The sequence below is a fragment of the Osmerus mordax genome, chromosome 26, assembly GCF_038355195.1.
Source record: "Osmerus mordax isolate fOsmMor3 chromosome 26, fOsmMor3.pri, whole genome shotgun sequence".
In the NCBI taxonomy this organism is placed as follows: Eukaryota; Metazoa; Chordata; class Actinopteri; order Osmeriformes; family Osmeridae; genus Osmerus; species Osmerus mordax.
This window is the reverse complement of record NC_090075.1, coordinates 1,184,880-1,207,197: the sequence shown is the minus strand read 5'-3', so window position 1 is coordinate 1,207,197 and position 22,318 is coordinate 1,184,880. Positions and strand designations below refer to the sequence as shown.

Here is a 22,318-nt window from a genome sequence, read left to right as displayed (position 1 = left end):
TATAATAATAATAATAAGACTTTATTTATATAGCACATTTCATACAAGAATTGCAGCTCAAAGTGCTTTACATAAAATCAATGAAAACAATATTATAAGTAATAAAACCCCTCTGAACACAGGCCACAGTCTTTGCGGTAATCCAGAACAATCTCAGACCTTTTGCAAAGCAGTCCAGAACCTATGTTGCTCAAGCCTTTTGATTACAAGCCGCAGTCTTTGCGGTATCTCGAGCCACAGTCTTTGCGGTATCTCGAGCCACAGTCTTTGTGGTTTCCCAAATGTTGTAGGCTAGAGCTAGCCTAACTCTTCTCTGAAGTTATATTGTAGCAGAAAAACAGGCGTCGCTCTTTTGAGAAGATTGCGTTGCTAATGTTTGAACAAACATTTTGAGCGAACTTAGCTTAAGTAAGCCTACCTACAGTGTCGCCTACCATTGAGACTTCATAATATAAATAAAATGTAACAAAACACAGGCCGCAATCTTTGCGGGAATCAAAAAAATCAATAAAAACAATAATACAACTAATAAAAGTAATGAAACCCATCTGAGATCAAATTAGTTAAATGCTTTGGTAAAAAGATAGGTTTTAAGCAGTCTTTTGAAAATGCCTAGCGTGTTTGCTTCCCTAATATTTATGGGTAATGTGTTCCATAGTTTGGGGGCGTAAATGACAAAGGCCGCATCACCAATCTTCTTATGACTGTTTAGGTGACCATTAATACTAATTTTAGGAATGTTGACCATAACATGAAATCAGTTGATTTGTCTTGTTCTTACATTTTGCCTTTTATTTAGCAAAAGACCAATAACAGTTTCTATTACACATGTTACAGAAAATCCATCCATATCACAACACATGGAAACACCTGAGGTCTGAGGTGTTCACTTCCTGTTTGAGGTGTTTCCTTCCTGTCTGAGGTGGTCACTTCCTATTTGAGGTGTTTCCTTCCTGTTTGAGGTGTTTCCTTCCTGTCTGAGGCGGTCACTTCCTGTTTGAGGTGTTTCCTTCCTGTCTGAGGTGTTTCCTGTGTATCCAGCAGCTCTGTCACAGGTGCTGGTAAAGCAGCAGCGTTGCCAGGGTGATCAGACAAACCCCTGATGTGCTGACCGCCCAGTCTATGGTCTGTTGGAACCTCTGGCCACGCCTCCTTCGAATCCCAGCCCTGCGGACCCTTACGGAACTTCCGACTTCTCTCCTGACCGTGTCATCTTGTGTCCCGTTCCCATTGGCCGCAGTTTGACTGACAGGTGTTGTCCCCGCCCTCTCCGCCATTGTGAGGTCACTGGTGTTCTGGTTGCTGGGAAGTCGATCTGAAGATTGAAATATTATTCACTGGTCAACTGTTGGCGGTAATCTCATCCACAAGCTGTCATTAGAGATACCTCTAAATAAAAAATAAGTAATCAGCAATCAAATTTAAAAGACAACATTGGAAATACTGGGCAGAATCTTTTAACAGTCTTTAGACTTCATTTGAAATGTCATAAAAATAATTATAATTGACATTATAGAGAGTAGGACAATGACCACTGTGATTGTGATGAGATGATTGTGACAGTCCTGCCACCTTGTGGCATAAGTGAGTAAATGCACGACATGTTCATGACATTGCTAATAAGTGACTTACATTAGAGGCTAAAACTACAGCCTGCCAACATCATTAGAGGCTGACAACATAAGAGGCCAACATCATTTGAGGCTGACACCATTAGAGGCCGACAACATTATAGGCCAACAACATTAGAGACTGACACTATTAGAGGCCATCAACATTAGAGGCTAATATCAATGACTTACCAACAGCAGTTTGCATGAGGCCTCCAATCAGAGCGATGAGGGCTGAGACTACAGATGCATAAGCCTGTCGACCAGAACCAGGAAGAACATTAGAGGACTTCACATGCACTTAAAGAACAGAAGAAGAGCCCAGTGAAGTGACTAATGCAGAGAGGGAGGGAGGCAGGGGGATAAGAGGCAGGGGTGCGGGAAGGAAGGGGGATAAGAGGGTAGGAGGGGGAGCGAGGCATGGGGACAGAAGGAGCGGGGAGGGAGAGGCAGGGGGGCAGGGAGGCAGGGGGGCAGGGAGGCAGGGGGGCAGGGAGGCAGGGGGGCAGGGAGGCAGGGAGGATAGCTACTAATGAGAGCTGGATGGGGTCCTGAGTCAGCGATCTCCAGGCTCGTCCCATCTGGAGAGCCAGCAGGAGCAGAGCGCAGGGCAGCACCTCCTCCTCCTCCTCCTCCTCCTCCCGCACACATCTGAGGAGACACGCCACACACTCATACACATCAACCACACACTGTACACAAACACAGCAGTCAACTGCACTCAATACACATTCAATACACACTATACACACTATACCTCTACACACCACACAACCACACACACACACCGTGAAGCTCCAGCATTATCTCCAGCCTGAGGTGTAGGATATCTATAGTGTCATTACAGACTGATAACATCGTATTAAACAGCCTTCCCCAACTCACATCACTAACTATGCCCGTCTGCAGTCTTGGGAGGTGAAATTAAGACCTTTAATTTAATTAAAACCATTCTGTAAAAGAGAGAGAGAGGGGGGGAGGGAGGGGGTACCTTAGCAGCAGCTTCACCACCACAGCCTCCTGGTCATCCTGCTGAGACACGTTCAGCTGCCTCTGGAGCCGGCCTGGAACAGCATGACCCTCCAGCACCACCACGGCCAGATTATAAAACCCCTGGGGAGGAGGAGGAGGAGGGGGGAGGAGGAGGAGGGGGGAGGAGGAGGGGGAGGAGGAGGAGGGAGAGGAGGAGGGAGAGGAGGGGGAGGATGAGGGAGGAGGAGGAGGAGGAGGAGGGGGGAGGAGGAGGGAGAGGAGGGGGAGGAGGGGGGAGGATGAGGAGTGAGCGAGAAGGAGGAGGAGAACCATGAGTGTGACGGTGGACTCCTGAGTGCTGGGTCCTAGACAGCACTGTGTATTATAGAAATGAACTGTCTAGGAGGGTCAATTGGTGTAAATATAGAAGTGGGAGAGAGGGAAGGTAATGAAAGAGATAACAGCTCTAGTGGTGATGGATCGATCGAGACAAGAAGAGAGAGGGGGATAGAGACGGACACAGAGAGAGAGACAGAGAGAGACAGAGAGACAGAGAGAGGGAAGAGAGAGCGAGACAGAGAGAGAGATACAGAGAGAGAGAGAGAGAGACACAGAGAGAGAAACGGAAGTGAGAGAGGGACCAGAGAGAGGGAAGAAAGAGACAGAGGGGGGGGAGAGGGAGACTGACCTGGGAGCTGCCTGCCAAGCCGGCCCTGGTGTACAGAGATATGGCCTGGACCACGTCAGGGGTCACGACCCCGGGCCCACCATGGTAGAACAAGTCTCCCATCTTTAGCAGGCCTGAGAGAGAGAGAGACATAGACATATATAGACAGAGAGAGAGAGACATAGACATATATAGACAGAGAGAGAGAGAGACATATATAGAATGCTTGATTTGAGTTTCCCATTTTATAATGTTGAACAGCAGTAAGTGTGGAGGAGTAGTTAGTCACCAGATGGGTGGGGGTTGTGGTTCAGGGTGGAGTAGTTGTGGTACCTCCACTGGCAGTCATAGTTCTCCCCCAGCCCCTGTACAGAGGGTTGTGACAGCTACATGATGAACATCGCTACTAACACTGAACATCATACATATAAGTGGTCTTCCACATGTCCTGCATGTTTTAGATCAGTGGTTCTCAACCCTGGTCCTCAAGTACCACCTATCCTGCATGTTTTAGATGTTTCCCTGCTCCAACACACCTGATTCAAATTAATGAGTCGTTATCGGGTTTCCGCAGAGCTAGATAACGACTCATTTGATTCAGGTGTGCTGAAGCTAGTGCGCTAGTCAGGTCTGACCCGGTCTGACCTGAGGAACTGGCAACTCACCTCACACAGGTAAGCAGCATTGTTTTGAGCTACGCCCAAACCAGTTTCAGCAGCGAGAACATATTTCACCAGGGCCTCGGTCCTTAGAACAGACACACAGTCAAACACATATAAATATATACACACAATCACAATACATGCAAAGCCATCCATACATACACACAATACTCACAAACAATCGTCACAATGCATGCAAGCAAGCACACACCCACCCACACATCAGATTAAATATCAGTCAAACTGAACGAAAGGAGAAGATTTGAATTGCAGTTTCTCACATGGAGCCCTGTAGGTAAGCCTGGAGCGCAGCTTGGACTACATATCCCAGAAAGCCGTTCTGCTCACACACCCTCTTCAGCATGCTGCGAGAGAAGCTTTGGTAAATGACATATGTCTTTACGAGGGAGATTAGCACTGATTCACCTCGTTAAATCTGGTAGCTCAAGCACGAACTGAACACACAATTAGTCTCAAGACCTGCAGTTTGTTTAAGAGCCCAGAAGATTATTGTGACTACAGTGTGTTTATTATTATCGTTCTGGAACAGGGTCGCTCCTGACCCGGTCTGGCGTCCTATCTGAGGCTTCACACTGAGCTGCCGAAACACAATGACAGAGAGGTTATATTTATAGACGTGCAACTGGCAGGTGCGGTTTTCTGAATCAGGCCTCGTCATTGTCTGAGGCGGACCTACCTTGCTGTGGGGTAACATTTAGAGGAGCAAATAGGAGAGAGAGAGAGGTGGGGGGAGTGAGAAAGAGGTGGGGGGAGAGAGAGAGAGGCGGGGGGAGAGAGAGAGAGAGGCGGGGGGAGAGAGAGAGAGGCGGGGGGAGAGAGAGGCGGGGGGAGAGAGAGAGAAGCGGCGGGGGAGAGAGAGAGAAGCGGGGGGAGAGAGAGAGAGGCGGGGGGAGAGAGAGAGAGGCGGGGGGAGAGAGAGAGAGGCGGGGGGAGAGAGAGAGAGGCGGGGAGAGAGAGAGGCGGGGGGAGAGAGAGAGAGGCGGGGGGAGAGAGAGAGAGCGGGGGGAGAGAGAGAGGCGGGGGGAGAGAGAGAGAGGCGGGGGGAGAGAGAGAGAGGCGCGGGGAGAGAGAGAGAGGCGGGGGGAGAGAGAGAGGGGCGGGGGGAGAGAGAGAGGCGGGGGGAGAGAGAGAGGGGGGGAGAGAGGGGGGGAGAGAAACAGAAAGAGAGAAAGCAGAGAGAGAAAAGACAGAAAGAGACAAGGAGAGAGAGAGAGAGAGAGAGGGGGGGAGAGAGAGAGAGGCGGGGGGAGAGAGAGAGAGAGAGCGGGGGAGAGAGAGAGAGAGGTGGGGGGTACTTACATTACGGCCCTCTCCTCGTCCCTGGACACGCCGGGCAGGTGTCCGGTGGACAGGTACCACGCCGCTTGGACCGCCGCCTCCACGTGGCCGAACGCCGAAGCGTTCAGGAAGAGGAGGAACGCCGCCGTCTTGTCGTCAACGACAACAACAACAACCTCGCTAACTTTACACAACAACAACCTCGCTACCTTTACACAACGACAACCTCGCTAACTTTACACAACAACAACCTCGCTACCTTTACACAACGACAACCTCGCTAACTTTACACAACAACAACCTCGCTACCTTTACACAACGACAACCTCGCTAACTTTACACAACAACAACCTCGCTTCCTTTACACAACGACAACCTCGCTAACTTTATACGACAACAATACATGACATTACTTTCAACATGACTGTTATATGAGGTACCTCGTTCCTCTGTGGGTTGCCTGGCAGATGCCCGCTCAGGTGATAGATGCCCAGGTTGTGCATGGCGTTGGCACTCCCGTTGTGTGCGGCCTGCTGGAAGTACAGAGCGGCAGAGCTGTGGTTCCTCAGCACCGCCCCGTGGTACCAGCCCAGTCCGTTCAGTGCCTCAGCAGAGCCCTGGGGAGGCGAGCACAGATGGATCCTAGTACAGTACAGTTTACTTGTATAGTGAAAGTAGAGTTATTTTTGTTTAGCGCTAGAACCGGGACTGATCTTTGATGTTCTGCTGTATTTCTTTTCAGTTTTCAGTCTTATTAGATGTGAAACTGTGTGGTGGGGGGGGGGGGGGCAGGGGGGGATGAAATGTTTTGTTACCATGGCAGCGGCTTTCTCCATCAATTTAAGACCCAGAGTTTTGTTCCTTTTCACTCCTTGTCCCTGCATGAGCCACGATCAAACACACATGTTCACATGCGCGCACACACACACACACACACAGTTAAAACTTCAGTAAGATGAAAAAAAGTTCAGTAAGATGCATGTGTGGTAGGGTAGGGTACAGTCTGACCTTGAGCAGGAGGACAGAGTAGTCATACATGGACGAGGGGTCCTTCGTTTCCATGGCGCTCGTCTTGTACCATCGCAGGGCTCTCGCTACGTCCTTTGTGGCACCGTTTCGTCCAAATAAAATCTTGGCCAGGAATTTCTGCAGAAAGTCAAGAGCACATTTCTAAATTGATGTTATGTTGCCAGAACAGGAATATATTTTTTATAAAATATATTATTAATGTTATATTATATCTGTAATTTAACCTGAGATTCCACATCTCCCCTCTCAGCGTTGAACTGGAGAAACTGGAAGGAGTCTCCTGATTGGTGGGTCAGCCTGTCAATCTCTTCCTGGACGCTCAGATGCACATGCTCGGTGATGTATTGCTGTGAGAGCAGAACAGAACGTCCGTCAACAGGTGTGGAAGCCAAACCCCCCTCCACAACATCCCACCAACACCTCGCACGTGTATGGTCCTGTAAGGGGGTTTAACTCGTGTTTTCAGCTTTTTGATTTATACTTGTAACTTTTTCTTTGTTTATATTGTTGTGTTTGTAACTGTGAAGATGCTGCTGCCTTTCTCTTGGCCATGACGCTAGCTACCATGTCGCTCTTGAAAAATAGATCTGTAAAGTGTGTGTAACACCTCTGTCTCCCAAGCCCTGCCGTGATCCAGTACGGTCTGAGCCCCGGCGTTGGTGTAGTAGGAGCAGGCTACGCCCAGGTCCCTGGGGAACCCGTCCAGACCCTGGCTGTGCTTGTAGCCCAGGTGCATGAGACACAGACGCTCGTCTCCTGATGCCCCCATCAGGCTTAACACCTGAGCCTGGGGGTCAAAGGTCATACAGAGGTCAAATCAGAGGATGTAGACACCTCAGGGCTCACAAGGCACCTCTTTGTTATTGTATAAGTTGGTTTTATACGTTTAGTCAGTTGTTGCCTCGCTATATTCACACAAGTCACAACATTCTCAACCTGATTCAAATGAAGGGTCATTACCCGGCTTCCACAGAGCTTGATAACAACCCATTCATTTGAAACAGGTGTGCTAGAGCAGGGAAACATCTCAAACATGCAGGACAGCGGCCCTCGAGGACCAGGATTGGAGAACCCTGTTCTAGCAAACTGTGTTTCTGGGTACCTGCAGGGGGTCCCCTGCCCCGCCCAGCCCAGACAGGTGCAGGGCGGCCATCAGGAGGGAGGCCTGGTGGTGGCCTGAGCAGGAGGACACCTGGAGGAGAGTCAGCAGGGAGGAGGGGGTGTCTGGGTGAGAGCGCCACCAAGCAGACAGCTGGGTCACTACATGCTCAAACAGCTTCCTGCCCAGACTCCTAGTCCAGGACTCTGCAGACACATGTGACACACATGTACTGTAACTAGCATGTATGTGCATTTAACATGTAATCATTGGCCCGTGGGTAAGGAGGTATTGTTAGGTACAGTGAGGTACTGTAAAACCTTCTGAATGTGGAGTTCTGCACCAGTGAGGTACCTGTAAGCAGGTTGTTGTGATGAGAGGAGAGGAATCTCATGAAGTCTCTGTGTTCCTTCTGTGTCTCCCACTCCCAGCTCTGTAAACACACCTTCTGTCCAAACCGGTTCCACAATCCAACAAAGTAACTGGGGCAGGAAGCTGTGAAACACACAAACGTTCTCAGAGGGAGATGACCCAAAGGGGAGCAGCTGAGGCTGCTGAGCCAGGGGCGCCGGGCAGGTACCAGACATCATCATGCCCACGGCCGTAGGCTACCCCAGCCTTAGTGTTTTTCCTTCCCGAGTGTCTCATTCCCTGTGTTCAGTGTTAGTGGCTCCACCTGTGTCTTGTAAATTCAGGTTTTTAGAGAGTCCTGCCTCCTCACCCGTCATGAACATGTGATCTGTCAGATGGTGGAGGAGAGCAGCAGTGAATCCCCTGGTGTCCTCGCACTTCCTGTGTGCGCGGTCCAGAGCCAGCGACGTCTGACATAGAGGGTTAACCACCTGCAACGACAACAACAACTGCTGTCGTAACACCTGCCTGAGCCCTTCCACTCACCTGTACTGGTGAACACACTGTCTTTTAACCATCTATTGTATTTCATCTTTGTTTAGTTGTGGGTGAACAGGATGTTTGGTTTAAATATTTTATACAAAGACAACATGATTACTCTAAATTATAAATATTATAGTTGGGTGCATTATGTACTGCACCTTGTCAGTCCCAATACGGTAGTATTTGATTGGTCCAAAGTAGCCTGTGATACCAGGGATGTACATGCTTCCTCCAATCACAAAGTATCCGCTGGTGTCATTATAATGGATGCTACTGTTGAAACTGAAAATACATTTAAAAAGTTGCACTTAAAAGTCCATAAATAGCACAAGCTTGTTACAATGTACTCACCCCCCCCCCCATAAAAAAAAAACAAAACATATTATTAATTACTTACTCATAAACGTGTGTGTGACTTTCTATTTCCCCTGCTGTGGACACGGCTGTTACTTCCAAGGTCACCTGAAGTCACAGAACACAGTTTGAGCTCACCAATGACAACAGCTACCTGGGCAAAAGGTACAGCTGCCTGGTGGATGTGGTGTGGTGTGGATGTGGTGTGGATGTGGGTGTGTAATGGATGTGGCGTGGGAATGGATGTGGATGTGGTATGGCTGTGGTGTGGATGTGGTGTGGATGTGTGGTGGATGTGGGTGCGTGGTACCTTGGAGTCTTGGATGTAGAAGTCCAGTCTAGTCCAGGTTCTGAGAGGCAGAGCCGTGTGGGACCTGAAGGCCTTGTCTTCTCCCCGAGCCAAGCGGACCTGGACCACTATATTCCCTGAGCAGCACATCACAACAACACTCATACATGAATGAACGTGTGCAAGCACAGGTGGAAAATAGTGCCAGCCAGAACTAATATTGACTTGTGCATCTACATGCTAACAGTGCTTAAAGGGGCCCCGCACCCAGCCAGGTACACATCCAGCCAGGTACACACCCAGCCAGGTACACACCCAGCCAGGTACACATCCAGCCAGGTACACATCCAGCCAGGTACACATCCAGCCAGGTACACACCCAGCCAGGTACACACCCAGCCAGGTACACATCCAGCCAGGTACACACCCAGCCAGGTACACATCCAGCCAGGTACACACCCAGCCAGGTACACATCCAGCCAGGTACACATCCAGCCAGGTACACACCCAGCCAGGTACACATCCAGCCAGGTACACACCCAGCCAGGTACACATCCAGCCAGGTGCACACCCAGCCAGGTACATTTACATTTAGTCATTTAGCAGACGCTCTTATCCAGAGCGACTTATAGTAAGTACAGGGACATTCCCCCGAGGCAAGTAGGGTGAAGTGCCTTGCCCAAGGACACAACGTCAGTTTGCATGACCGGGAATCGAACTGGCAACCTTCGGATTACTGGCCCGATTCCCTAACCGCTCAGCCACCTGACTCCATGGTACAGGTACAGACCCAGACAAGCCTCACCTGTGCTGGAGAGTTGGATGAGAGGGGACTGGTACGTGTTGTTGCTGTCAACATGATGGATGATGCCACACAGCTTCAAGAGACACCCACTCAGCAGGTACACCCACACAGACACTGTCGCCCTGGAAACAGCGACAGATGGATTAACTACCTGGCTACCTGGGAATAAGGTTGAGTTGACCGCCGTCAGCTTTTCAAAGCCGCTCTCCAGGAGGCCTGGCAGTGTGTGTGTGTGTGTGTGTGTGTCTGTGTGTGTGTGAGTGTATGTGATGCTTGGCTGAAGTGAGAAATGGAAGTGAAGTGAGCTGTGAGCGCTGAAACAGACACCTCACAGACACGTCCCCTAACGGAACACTCTGGAGAGGCCAGGCAGCTCTGACAGAGAAGGATAACATGTTCATTTCCTGGACTCTTTCCTCAACAGCCTTGTATAGTACATTTTGGGGATTTGAACTTGCAACCTCTTGATCTGCAGTCAACTGAGCTACCCTCTGGTGGTGAGGTAGAAGCTGGCGAACAAAGATATAGCCCTAACCCTATAACTGAGTCATCAGCAGTCTTCCTCCTCTGAGTAACTTTAGAAGCGTCATCTTGGTACGAGACACCAGAGGTGTTAAGGTTCATGGACAGGTAGGCTGTGAGGTGTTAAGGTTCATGGACAGGTAGGCTGTGAGGTGTTAAGGTTCATGGACAGGTAGGCTGTGAGGTGTTAAGGGTCATGGACAGGTAGGCTGCGAGGTGTTATGGGTCATGGACAGGTAGGCTGTGAGGTGTTAAGGTTCATGGACAGGTAGGCTGTGAGGTGTTAAGGGTCATGGACAGGTAGGCTGCGAGGTGTTAAGGGTCATGGACAGGTAGGCTGTGAGGTGTTAAGGTTCATGGACAGGTAGGCTGTGAGGTGTTAAGGGTCATGGACAGGTAGGCCGGGAGGTGCCCCCCTCACCTGGGTCGCTCCACGGCTCGGAGGCGCTCTCTCTCCAGCTCCCGGTTGGAGAACGGGACAAACGTGCGCACCACTCCGAAATTCTCGCCCGTGCTCGCCAGAGGGAACTTCAGCATGTCCACAGTGGCTAGAAATCAAAACAAAACAACAGCCTCTGACATCACTGCTCCTGGTTCCAGACTTCAGGGCTGCTGATGGGTGAGACCAGAGCAGCTTTTCATCCTTGCCCAATCAATACCCCGTGCTCTATAAATAATGTATTCTCTGACGCAATTAACGATGTAACACAAGGTTTTATAACCCTTAGGGGGTCAGACTGCTTCATCACAGATCACACACAGAATCGACTGGAGCTGAAATCCGATGTACAACGATCCACTTCAGACCCCTGATGGTTTCCTCTGTACTTTCTACTGGCACTGTTTGTTCTGTGTGTCGCTCTAGATATGTGTCTGCTAAAAGAGTCAAATGTAAAACGTAGAGCTGACCTGACTCATGTGGACACTGGTAGTGCCTGGCTTCCTCCAGCCTCCAGAGCAGCTCAGCACCCCAGGAGGGAGTCCTCGTGTGGGGCATGGTGAGCCGGTCTGAGGGGGGTAAGACTGGGAGCTCCCTGGAGGTTCTCTCCAGCGAAGACGAGCCCTGCTAGGGAGACGTGGAGCAGGTTAGGGGACGGTGTGTTGACCTGGCCCACCTCACACACACACATACACACACTCGTACACACACACACATATCTAAACAAAGTGATTGATAGTTATTACCTGATAAACCTGTCGACTATTTGCACAATTTTACCAAAGAAATGTAATACTTGGTAAGCGGAACAGTGTGTATATACCCGCGCTATATGCTTAATCAACTACAGAATTTGTTTTTATGTCAAATCTTGCATCTAACAGTATTGATATTTAAAAACATGTCGATCGCAGGCTACTGTGGGCTACTGCACCAAACCCAACTGAGGTATTCAAATTATTCACAGGAAACTGAAGTATTGGACTACACATTAAGTTACAATTAACACTACAGTAATCAGATATTTCCTTACCAGTGACAGTGCGACAGCGGCGATGGCATACTTAAAAAGTTTTAAGACGAGAATATGTGTCATTTTCTGATGAGTCCGGGACGTTTGTGTTGTAGTCACCTGTTGGGTAATTAGTCATGTCGGAAACCTGTCACCAAACCAGTATCACTGGTGTTGCAACAATATTAGCTAAAAGGGAGTCAGGTGGCTGAGCGGTGAGGGAATCGGGCTAGTAATCCGAAGGTTGCCAGTTCGATTCCCGGTCATGCCAACTGACGTTGTGTCCTTGGGCAAGGCACTTCACCCTGCTTGCCTCGGGGGAATGTCCCTGTACTTACTGTAAGTCGCTCTGGATAAGAGCGTCTGCTAAATGACTAAATGTAAATGTAAAAGTGCACCGTGTCAAGTTCTCCCTTTATTCTGCAATGTTCTATAGGTGCAACCAGGACTGGCTCACTTTCCACCGGCTTGTCTTTGTCGGAAGTTGGAACCCATGTCGAAAGACATTTTACATGAACTTCCTTCCAAGGATATATGAATTGACAGATTGCCGCAAGAGCAATGTGGGTTATAGTGGGCTTTCGATGCACATGTGCACGCAAATGCTCTTTGCTGGCTATTCTTCGACAGGTTCATCCACGCCGTTAAGCATGAAGATGTATTCTGACAAGTTGACCCGCGGCTTCGCTGTGTTGCACACCATTCTACACCAACGCACGAGGTAACTGGAACATCACGCGCGCATCATGTTCCCGGTTAATACCAGCTATAGCTATGAGTATGTATGAATCCTCACATGAAAAATGTTTTGCCTTCATTTCAGTGCATCCGAGCAGCCCTAATGTGTTGTGTGCTTGATACGATGCTTTCATTTTCTTTGACATGAGTCCTTGGGAGACAAGATTCCTATAAAAGGGCTGCGTGCACAACCAGCTGAATCAGTGTAAAAGACAAGAGCATAATGACATTTCATACGACGAGATAAAACAAATGAATTTAAATTGGAATTGAAAGACTACATTTTCTTAATTAAAGCCTTGCTAATAATGACATTTGTTATTTACCGCTTTAAGACTTTTCGGCGTAATCTCAAATAAATGGCTTTGCAGGAGCTGTGTGGTTTCCCGCGTTTACCAGGTTCCGCGTGTAGCCTCTCTCGCGGCCTCCCCCAGAACGACGCCTCGCTGCTTCCGAGAGACGAGGCCAGGATTAGCTCCTCGGATACCTGGACTTGGAGACCCACAAACCCCCCATTAAGCTTCTACATACCTGTAGCAGACTACCTGGAAGAGAGCCCGTTACATTTTGGCCAAATCCGTTCCTCTCCTCCTCCAGGCTCCTCCAAGACACCAGACTCCATCCTCTCAGCTCTCTCTCTCCCCCTCAGCCTCCCCCCTTTCTCCTCCTCCCCCTCCGTCCCCCTGCCCTTCCCCCTCTCCCATGGCACCACCACGCTTGCCTTCCTGTTCCAAGGCGGGGTGATCGCGGCGGCCGACACCAGATCCAGCTGTTCGGGCCTGGTCGCCTGTCCAGCCTCCCAGAAGATCCTCCCGGTTCACTCCCACCTGGTGGGCACCACGTCGGGCACATCTGCCGACTGCGCCCTCTGGAAGCGGATCCTCTCCAGGGAGCTCAGGCTGTACCAGTTGCGTCACGGCCAGAGGCTGTCCACAGGGGGCGCCGCTAAGCTGCTGGCCCACATGCTGCACCCGTTCAAGGGGACGGAGTTGTGTGTGGCCGCCACGCTGTGCGGCTGGGACGGGGGGGAGGTGGAGGCCTGCCCTCTGCACAAGGCGGAGGCAGTGGAGGCAGGACTAGAGGCAGGGGAGGCAGGTGGAGAGGCAGTTCAAGAGGCGGGTGGGGAGGCAGCAGAGGCAGGTGCAGAGGCAGGCAGGGAGGCAGTTTCTGAGGCAGTGGAAACAGGAGCGGAGGTGGTGGAGGCAGGTGGAGAGGAAGTTTCTGAGGCAGTGGAGGCAGGTTTGGAGGCAGACAGAGAGACAAGCCCAGAACCAGGGTCAGACAACAGCAAGAGTGACCACAAGAGACCCCGAACATCCCTCCCCTCCACGCCCGTAGCCTGGAGGAAGAGCCAGTGTCTCCGCCCCTCCACCAGAGGGCGCCAGTGCACTGCTGGAGGCAGGCTGGGCTTCTCAGGGCCCAGCCTGTACTACGTGTGCAGCGACGGCACCCGCCTGCAGGGGGAGCTGTTCTCCGTGGGCTCCGGGTCGCCCTACGCGTACTCGGTGCTGGACGGCCAGGTGCGCTGGGGCCTGAGCGTGGGCGAGGCGGTGGTCGTGGCCAGGGAGGCCGTGTTCAGAGCCACGCACAGGGACGCCTACTCTGGGAACTGTGTGGACCTGTACCACGTCACCGCGCAGGGCTGGAGGCGCAGGCAGAGGGAGGAACTAAAGGAGGAGTACTACAGGGAGAAAGAGGAGAGAGAGAGAGAGAGAGAGGAGGGGGGAGAGAGAGAGGAGAGGAGGAGAGAGAGGAGGGGGAGAGAGAGAGAGAGAGAGAGGAGGGGGAGAGAGAGAGAGAGAGAGAGAGGAGGGGGGGAGAGAGGGAGAGAGAGAGGAGGGGGGGGGAGGGGGGGGAGAGAGAGAGAGGGGAGGGGGAGAGAGAGAGAGGAGGGGGGAGAGAAAGAGAGAGAGAGGAGGGGGGGAGGGGACTGAGAGGAAGAGAAAGGGAGAGTGAAAGGGTAGCAGAGAAAGGGAAAGAATGAGAAAGAGAGGGTATAGGACTAAGAAGAGAGAGAGAGAAAGGGAAGGAGAGGAGAGGGACAGAGAATATAAAGGGAAGGAGAGAGAGAGAGAGAGAGAGACTGAAAGACAAGGAGAAAGAAACAGAGAGAGACAGATTATGACCATGACAGGGCATAGATATGAACTGAATTGAAAGATGGACAGGTAGGAGTTTAAAAACAATATTAGAAACTTAAGAACCATATTTTTGCTAAACCTTAAACTCATGGATGAACTGAATGTTAGCAGCAGCAATATATTGATGAAGAACAACTCAATGTTCAAAGTGCTTTTGTTAATTAGATTTTTTTAATAAGGGGAAATTCATCAGACACATAACATACATGTCTGAATACCAATTATTTCAAGTATTTTTGAAATGTAAAGTTGTATCCGATGGATCCACGCTCCAGTTACAGTATATAGAACAGAACCTTTCATATTTCATAAGTTTTGGTCTTTGATTAAAATCTATGATGCACTGTGAAAGAATGTAATTATGTGAACATGAAGGGAGGCCAATGTTGAGAGAACTTGTGGAGGGAGAGAGGGAAAGGAGGAGAGAGGGAGAAGGGGGAGGAAGGAAGGGAGAGGTGGGGAGGGAGGGAGAAATCTGAATTGTGGAGAAAGTTACGGAACTGTAAAAAGGGGGCCATTAAAAATAACCTGTTAAAACATTAACTGGTGCATGTGCTCCTTTTGTGCCATGGGTAACAGGGTAGAACTTATAATGGAAAAATGAGATTCTGCTGACTGGCTTGATATTCCAAACGTTCTTTTGTGATTCCTCTCAAAGTAGAAAGGTGATTGGATTCTAATTGGAGCCTCTTGTTCTGTTTGAGGTGTGTAGTGAAGAGAGCACCATCACCATTCTGGAAGGAGAGCTTTCATACAGGAGAGGAGGAGAGGGGAGGAGGAGAGGGGAGAGGGGGAGTGGGGAGGAGGAAAGAGGGGAGGTGGAGAGGGGAGGAGGAGAGTAGAGGTCAGAGAAGAGAGAAAGGGAGAGAGGGGGACTGACAGGAGGAGAGAGAAGACAGAAAGAGGACAGAAAGATGATGTGGAGTATATTAACTGAAACCTGAATGAGAAACCTACATAGACCAAAAAAAACTCTCTTTCTCTCTCTCTCTCTCTCTCTCTCTCTCTCTCTCTCTCTCTCCTTCCCTCCCAATCTGCCTCTGTCTCTCTCTCTGCCTCTTGTCTCTTCTCTCGTGGAAAGAGGCAGAGCTTCAGTGTGTGGGAGAGAAATGTGCCGCTCAGGGATGCATGAAATCATTGGTAGAGGACAATAAATGTAACTGCTCCTCATTGTATAGACACACACAGACACACACACACTGCACGCAAATACACACGTTCTCACACACTTTCACATACACGCACACAATCACTGGATTAAAGGCGGAAGTTAGTCTCTGAGGCAAACGCATGCCAGAAACTGACTAATTATCAGCGAATGAGAAATGTTGAAACACGAAGCATCCTGAAAGAACAGCTCGATTCAGCATGGTTTTTGGCAAAAGGGTGGAAATAAAGATTAAACTAAACCATCCAGGCGTTTTAATTATTCTGCTAGGGGGGCATCACTGGGGAACTGAACAACGTGAGAAATATTAGGGTAGAGCGGTGTGTGAGTGACAGAGAGAGAGAAAGGGAGAGAGAGAAAGGGAGAGAGAGGGGAGGATGAAAAGAGAGAGAGAGCGGGATGGAGAGAGACTGAGATGAGGCTGGGACAGCACAAGAGTGTGTGAGAGTGAAAGAAAGACAACGCACCGACTATACCGTTCTAGGAATCACCGGTAATCTAGCGGTATCTTTCAGACACATTGGATAGCTCATTCCCGTTTTCACTTCAACCGCAAGTTAGTCGAGGATCCAGCGCATTAAGATTTCGAAAGGTACGATTAATTTAGCAGTTGCATGTGACGACGCCAAACATTTATTTCGTGAATTTGACGTTCTTTGTGTATACTTTAATCCAATCGACTAATAAATCATTTTTTTCACCAGTTCCAGGTTAAAACATTTTGTTCACTGACCGTTTTGTTTGTAGCGCAAAAAATGCGTTTCATAATTGTCATAAAAATATAGCATGTGAAGTGTGAATCTTCGCAATTTTGACTGCGCCTCCATAACCCAACACGCAGATGATTGGAACAGATGTCTGCAGTCCTGCAAATGCATGCGACGTATAGATTGGATAAATGACCGGAGTTATCCAAAAGCAAACTGTATTCCGGCTGACTGGCTTAAGCGGAGAGCTACAACAGATGGTAGCATCGTGATATACCAGGCACTAGGATTTTCTTTCTTGGTTACACTGCCTGTGTCATCCTCCAGTGGGTACGTGCGTGCGTTTAGTCTTGTGTGTGTGTGTGATGCAAAATGTGTGTGTCTGTATTGTGCGCGCTTGTTGGTCTTTCCCTGTTGGGGTTTTGTGTGCGCGCGCGCGTGTGCACTCAAAGTCTTTAAGTGCTCACCTGCGGAACTTTCACCGGCTTCACGTGAACTGAATCCACTTTCTTACAGACGTGGGCGAGGCAGCGGCGGAACGGTATGTTGGGCACAACATTCATTAAAACGGTTAGACCAAGTGTGTGAATCACATTAACATGCGTCAGAGTGGCCACATCTCTCTAACAAGACAAGGTCGTGCTCCGGGCGCTTCTTCGCTATGCTATGCTAATGAACAGCTTTGAAGTGTGTAAGTCTGTGTGTGTGTGTGTGTGTGTGTGTGTGTGTGTGTGTGTGTGTGTGTGTGTGAGAGAGAGTTTGTGTGTTTGCTCAAGGTAAAGAGATGGCTGTGCTTTTAAATAGCATCCTTCACGGATGTTAGTGAAATATAGTAAACCGTCACAAGGTCCGCAACTATAGCTGAAGTACTCGAGGTTCGGATCTCGCAGAAAACAAACACACGATTATTTATTTAAATACATGCCTCGTTCTACATATTTAAATGTCTCAGAGCTATTATTTACATCTGTGGCTGGACCACAGTAAGACCAACTCTGGTTACGGACCTACACACACACACGCAAACACACATTCACACACACACACACACACACACACACACACACACACACACACAGCAACATGCAAACACAATCATGTGCATTCACATTCACACACATAGCCACCCACACAGAAACACACACACACACAGACACCCAGAAATACACACAGTCTCTTTCTGTAGGGCAGTTCCATGTTGTTAGGACAAAGTGTGAGGATCATGTCAGCAGATGTGTTTGAAAGCTCAGGCAGTGGTGGGTCCATTCGCCTGCCACTTAAGCTTTTGATTGGCTGTCTAAGTGTCTGATGTTGATGGTAGTAAGGAAGTAAATGATGTGCTGAGTGCAACAAGACCTCATCTCTAATCTGAGTGATTATGACAGACGGGCAGAATCGTCCATACAGGGAACCAAGAGGAAGAGGGGAAGAGGGAGAGGAGGGAGAGCGAGGGGGAGGGCAGGCGGGCGAGAGGGGGGGAAGGCAGGCGGGCGAGAGAGGGGGAGGGCAGGGGAGGGAGAGAGGGGGAGGGCAGGTGGGCGAGGGAGAGAGAGGGGGGGGGGCAGGTGGGCGAGGGAGAGAGAGGGGGAGGGCAGGCGGGCGAGAGAGGAGGAGGGCAGGGGAGGGAGAGAGAGAGAGAGAGAGAGGGGGAGGGCAGGCGGGCGAGAGAGGGGGAGGGCAGGTGGGCGAGAGAGGGGGGGGCAGGCGGGTGAGAGAGGGGGGGCAGGCGGGCGAGGGATAGAGAGAGAGGGGGAGGGCAGGCGGGTGAGAGAGGGGGAGGGCAGGGGAGGGAGAGAGGGGGAGGGCAGGGGAGGGAGAGAGAGAGAGGGGGAGGGCAGGCGGGCGAGAGGGGGGGGCAGGCGGGCGAGGGAGAGAGAGAGAGAGAGGGGGAGGGCAGCCGGGCGAGAGAGGGGGAGGGCAGGCGGGCGAGAGAGGGGGGGCAGGCGGGCGAGGGAGAGAGAGAGAGGGGGAGGGCAGGGGAGGGAGAGAGGTAGATGAAGAGGGAGAGAGAGGGGAAAGGGGGAAAGAGAAGGATTGGGGGAGACAGAAGGAGAGGTCTTAAACACTGAGATGAACAGAGAGGAGAGAATGTGAGACAGCTGACAGATGTGTGATGGAGAGCAGCTTTTACTCTTTTAGTGGCTTAATCTCCGTCCACACACACACACACACACAAACCAAACCTCAACACGCACACAGACACACACACACCATGCCTCCACATGCACACGCACACAGACACACAAACCAAACCTACACACACACACCCTCCCCCCAGAGTGAATGCGTGACATGCACAGGATATTTTTAATAAAAGGAGACCACGAGGCTGCAGTGAAGCGACTAGAGAAGAAGAGAGTGAAACAGCGATTTGCAATTTAGGACTGTGTCACCACTCTCACACACACACACACTCTCTCACACACACACACACTCACACAAACTCCCACCAGCCTGCAATATTACACACACTCACACACAAATGCATCATGCATCGACACACACACTCTCGCTCACTTATATGCACACGCACGCACACACACACACACACACACACACACACACACTCTCTCACGCACTCAGTGATTACTCACAGGATTATAGCACAATCTCACCTGTTTGTGAGGTAATACTGACGCTGTTTCAAATTAAACCAGCCACAATAACTAATGGTCTGGAAATGAATCAGTGTTGATGTATAGACTCGACACACAAAGCTGGGGACCAGCGTGGAGAGCCAGGGTTTATTTAACAGTTTAACGATGAGAGGTACAGAGGAGCATATCTGCCATTAATATTGATGAGAAGACATTATGTGTGAGTGCGAGAAAGAACAAGAGGAAAACGTTCTTCATTTTCATCTGTCGCATCGCGAGAGAGTTGATGAGAGGAGCGGAGAAGAAGTGTCGTTCTCATGATCAAAAATACCAAATTATTTCATTCCTTTATTGTTCTTCTTGCTCTTTTTTTCTCTCTTACAGGCCAATTTTCAGCACGTACACGAAGAGGAGTTAGTGTTTGCGTGTCACTTTTGTAAACAGTTCGATATTGTAAAATTAAAGAACGCGCAGATTTATATTACGCAAAGTCATTTAGGGTTAGCGGTGCCCTCGGAGTGGTCCCTTCCCTCATTTGCATGTAAATGACTGGGTTTTGGGGACGTTTTGCGGAGGTTTTAATTGTACTGCAGAGTCTCCTAAAGGCACTGATAAAGAAGCTGCCACACAGACAGGACAGGAGGAGGGGGCACTGAGATGGTTAACGGCGTGTCCCTAAACGATAATATACGAACGTGTCCTATCGATCAAGTTTTGAGGAGAAAAAAAAGCGAGGGAGTTTGAGAGGGAGAGAAAGAGATAAAGGGGTACAGGGAGAGAGAAAAGGGAATATTGATAGAGAAAGAGAGAGGCACAGGGAGAGAAAAAGAGATAAATGGATAGAGGTAGAGAGAGAGAGACGGAGAGATCTGTGTTTCATGTGCGTGCATCGTGTATGTGTTTTATAAATGGGTTTCATTGGAGGGGCACACAGTGTGACTCAGCAGTAGAGAGTAACAGTACAGTAAAGGGTGTTGTATCAGAAGACAGGCAGGTAGACAGGCTGAGAGACAGACAGGCAGACAGGCAGGTAGACAGGCAGACAGGCAGGTAGTGATAACCCAGTCTGCTTCCTCTGACAACCTTCGCTGCAGACAGCCTCCCAGATCGATGCCGGGGATCTGATTCAAATACTAACGACACGACGATCGTTAAACTTTGGGGAAACGGGGACAGAAATTGATTACATTATTTATGAGTCCAATTAATCTGGTGAAAGGAACTTGTTTTACTGGGGGGTATTGAGGTGTGGGGATGAGGGCATCTATCAGAGGCACTGTGTGGGAAGACATTAAAGAACTGATGCTCTGCCCACACGCCTGTTACCCCCCCCTCACAGCCTCTCTGCCTGTCGACCTGTATGTGTGTCTGACTGACTGTCTGCCTGTCTGTCTGCCTGTCTGCCTGTCTGTCTGCCTGCATCCTGACAGCCATTCTGTTCCACATGATGTCTTCACCATGACACATCCTGAACAACATCACACCACAGTAGCTGTTGTTGTGATGACAACAGCAACAACAACAACAACAATAATAATAGTAATGGCAACAGCAACTTGCACACTCAGCAGACCACTCGGGCGTCCGACATTACCTCAACACTCTCCCCCGCCCGCTCTCCCCTCAAGTCCTGATGAGTTAATGAGAAATGTGTCAACATCTCTGCGTGGTTCCTCTCTGCTGCCTGCCGGCTCGGTTTGACTCAGTTTTAATTAAGACAGCTGAGATTAAGATAATTATCTCCCTCTCCCAGGTAAACCGGGAGCATGTGAACGGGGGAGAGGAGAGGAGGAGACAAGATGAACACCGGCCCTGGGAGTGGCGGAGGAACGCGTGATGAGGAAAGAAGAAAACAATTAAAGGAGAGGAAAGATCGGTTGGAATTTCCCCGGAACAGGAGCGAGTGATCCCTGCCTTGAGAGACGCCGGCGGGAAACCATGCTGGCTCAGACGACACTGCTGCTGGCTCTGCTGTGCGGAGGAGAGCTGCCGTTCTGTGGCGTCCATGCTGGTTCGCCCAGAGAGAGAGGACCCCCTCATGCTGGCTCGCCCAGAGAGAGAGGACCCCCTCATGCTGGCTCGCCCAGAGAGAGAGGACCCCCTCCGGCATCAACACGGAGAGCAGGAGAACACACAGAGCCCGCAGCCCTCCTGAACAGCATCACACACGTCTCAGAGCGGGAACAGAGAACTGCTGAGGACAGGAGAACTGCCCCCCTGCTTCCTGGAAGGGGAGAAAGTACCGGAAATGCCCCAACAACCATACCTGCCTCCCTAGCAACCATACCTGCCTCCCTAGCTACCTACCTGCCGACCGTAGGTCTCTCTCCAGCCGTGGCTTCCCCACAGCCTCCTCCTCCACACTCCTCCAGCCAGACCCCCCAGGCGCCCGGCTCCTCTCTCCAGCCCGCGGAGGAGCCTCTCCTTCTTGGTAGCACTGACCCATCGCCCCCTGGCTCTGGTTCTCCCTCCCTGGTCCTCATCTCCACAGAGGGGGGCCTTGGCCCGGACTCCAGCCCGCCTCTGAGACCCCTCACTGGGATCCCCTCAGCGCCCGGCGCCCCTGGTCCTGGTGGGTTTTCCGAGGGGGAGGGTCTGAGAGGGGGACTGCAGCGAGTGGGGGCGGAGCCTCGTTGGCGTCGGAGGCGGAGCTGGCTGTGGAACCAGTTCTTTGTGATCGAGGAGTATCGAGGGCCGGAGCCTGTTCTGATTGGACGGGTAAGAAATAATGTGGAACAGCCGTTTGCGTGTGTGAGAGTGTGTAGACTTGTGTCAGTGACTACATGCTTGTGTGTGTGTATCTGTGTGTACTGTATGCATGAGTCTGTGTGCAAGTCTACATGCTTGTGTGTGTCTGTGTGCTTGTGTGTTCGTGCGCTTGTGTGTGTATGTGCGCTTGTGTGTGTATGTGCGCTTGTGTGTGTGTGTGCTTGTGTGTGTATGTGCGCTTGTGTGTGTGTGCGCTTGTGTGTGAATGTGCGCTTGTGTGTATGTGCGCTTGTGTGTGTGTGTGTGCTTGTGTGTGTGTGCCCGGGGGCACAGCATTGTAGCTGTCAGTTCTCCTCACTCTCCACGACCGTGCCTGAGCAGGAGGGCCTGATCACTGGAGATGTCTGAGGCCTGAACACGTCCCAGGAGGATACCTGTAACACTTCAGAGGCAGACAGGAGGGGAGAGGGAGAGAGGCTAGCCGCTGTAGCTAGCTAGGGTGGAGAGAGGATACTGTAGACTGCAGCTGGGAGGGAGAGAGGCTAGCCGCTGTAGCTAGCTAGGGTGGAGAGAGGATACTGTAGACTGCAGCTGGGAGGGAGAGA

General features: G+C 50.5%; 2 protein-coding genes across 7 annotated transcripts in view; one reads left to right on the top strand and one right to left on the bottom strand.

The window, feature by feature from the left end:
- LOC136936333 (protein sel-1 homolog 3) lies at positions 1 to 11,806 on the bottom strand. 6 transcript variants are annotated; one of them, XR_010875054.1, is made up of 26 exons: positions 11,675 to 11,806; positions 11,112 to 11,268; positions 10,624 to 10,750; positions 9,681 to 9,802; positions 8,897 to 9,012; positions 8,630 to 8,694; positions 8,391 to 8,514; positions 8,060 to 8,180; positions 7,693 to 7,833; positions 7,342 to 7,544; positions 6,847 to 7,026; positions 6,464 to 6,586; positions 6,219 to 6,356; positions 6,026 to 6,088; positions 5,651 to 5,827; positions 5,232 to 5,359; positions 4,193 to 4,276; positions 3,915 to 3,996; positions 3,539 to 3,614; positions 3,271 to 3,383; positions 2,602 to 2,723; positions 2,501 to 2,520; positions 2,395 to 2,440; positions 2,141 to 2,242; positions 1,803 to 1,866; positions 1,264 to 1,315 (listed from the first exon to the last, which is right to left on the bottom strand). XR_010875054.1 is itself a non-coding variant. In XM_067230124.1 (25 exons), coding segments are annotated over exons 1-25 (2,652 nt in total). In that variant the 5' UTR covers positions 11,738 to 11,806; the 3' UTR covers positions 1,178 to 1,314. The 6 variants fall into 6 exon arrangements, 4 of the variants coding, with proteins under 4 accessions (XP_067086227.1, XP_067086225.1, XP_067086226.1 ...); XR_010875055.1 differs by having other exon boundaries at positions 11,112 to 11,265; positions 11,675 to 11,796; XM_067230124.1 differs by lacking the exon at positions 2,141 to 2,242 and having other exon boundaries at positions 1,178 to 1,315; positions 2,399 to 2,440.
- Positions 11,807 to 12,303: 497 nt separating this feature from the next.
- Positions 12,304 to 22,318, top strand: part of LOC136935755 (proteasome subunit beta type-11-like) — a 13,603-nt gene continuing 3,588 nt past the window's right edge. The window contains exons 1-4 of the mRNA XM_067229423.1: positions 12,304 to 12,374; positions 13,041 to 13,531; positions 13,808 to 14,105; positions 21,377 to 21,722. Coding sequence (XP_067085524.1) covers positions 12,304 to 12,374; positions 13,041 to 13,531; positions 13,808 to 14,105; positions 21,377 to 21,722 — 1,206 coding nt within the window. The remainder of the gene's footprint in view (positions 12,375 to 13,040; positions 13,532 to 13,807; positions 14,106 to 21,376; positions 21,723 to 22,318) is intronic.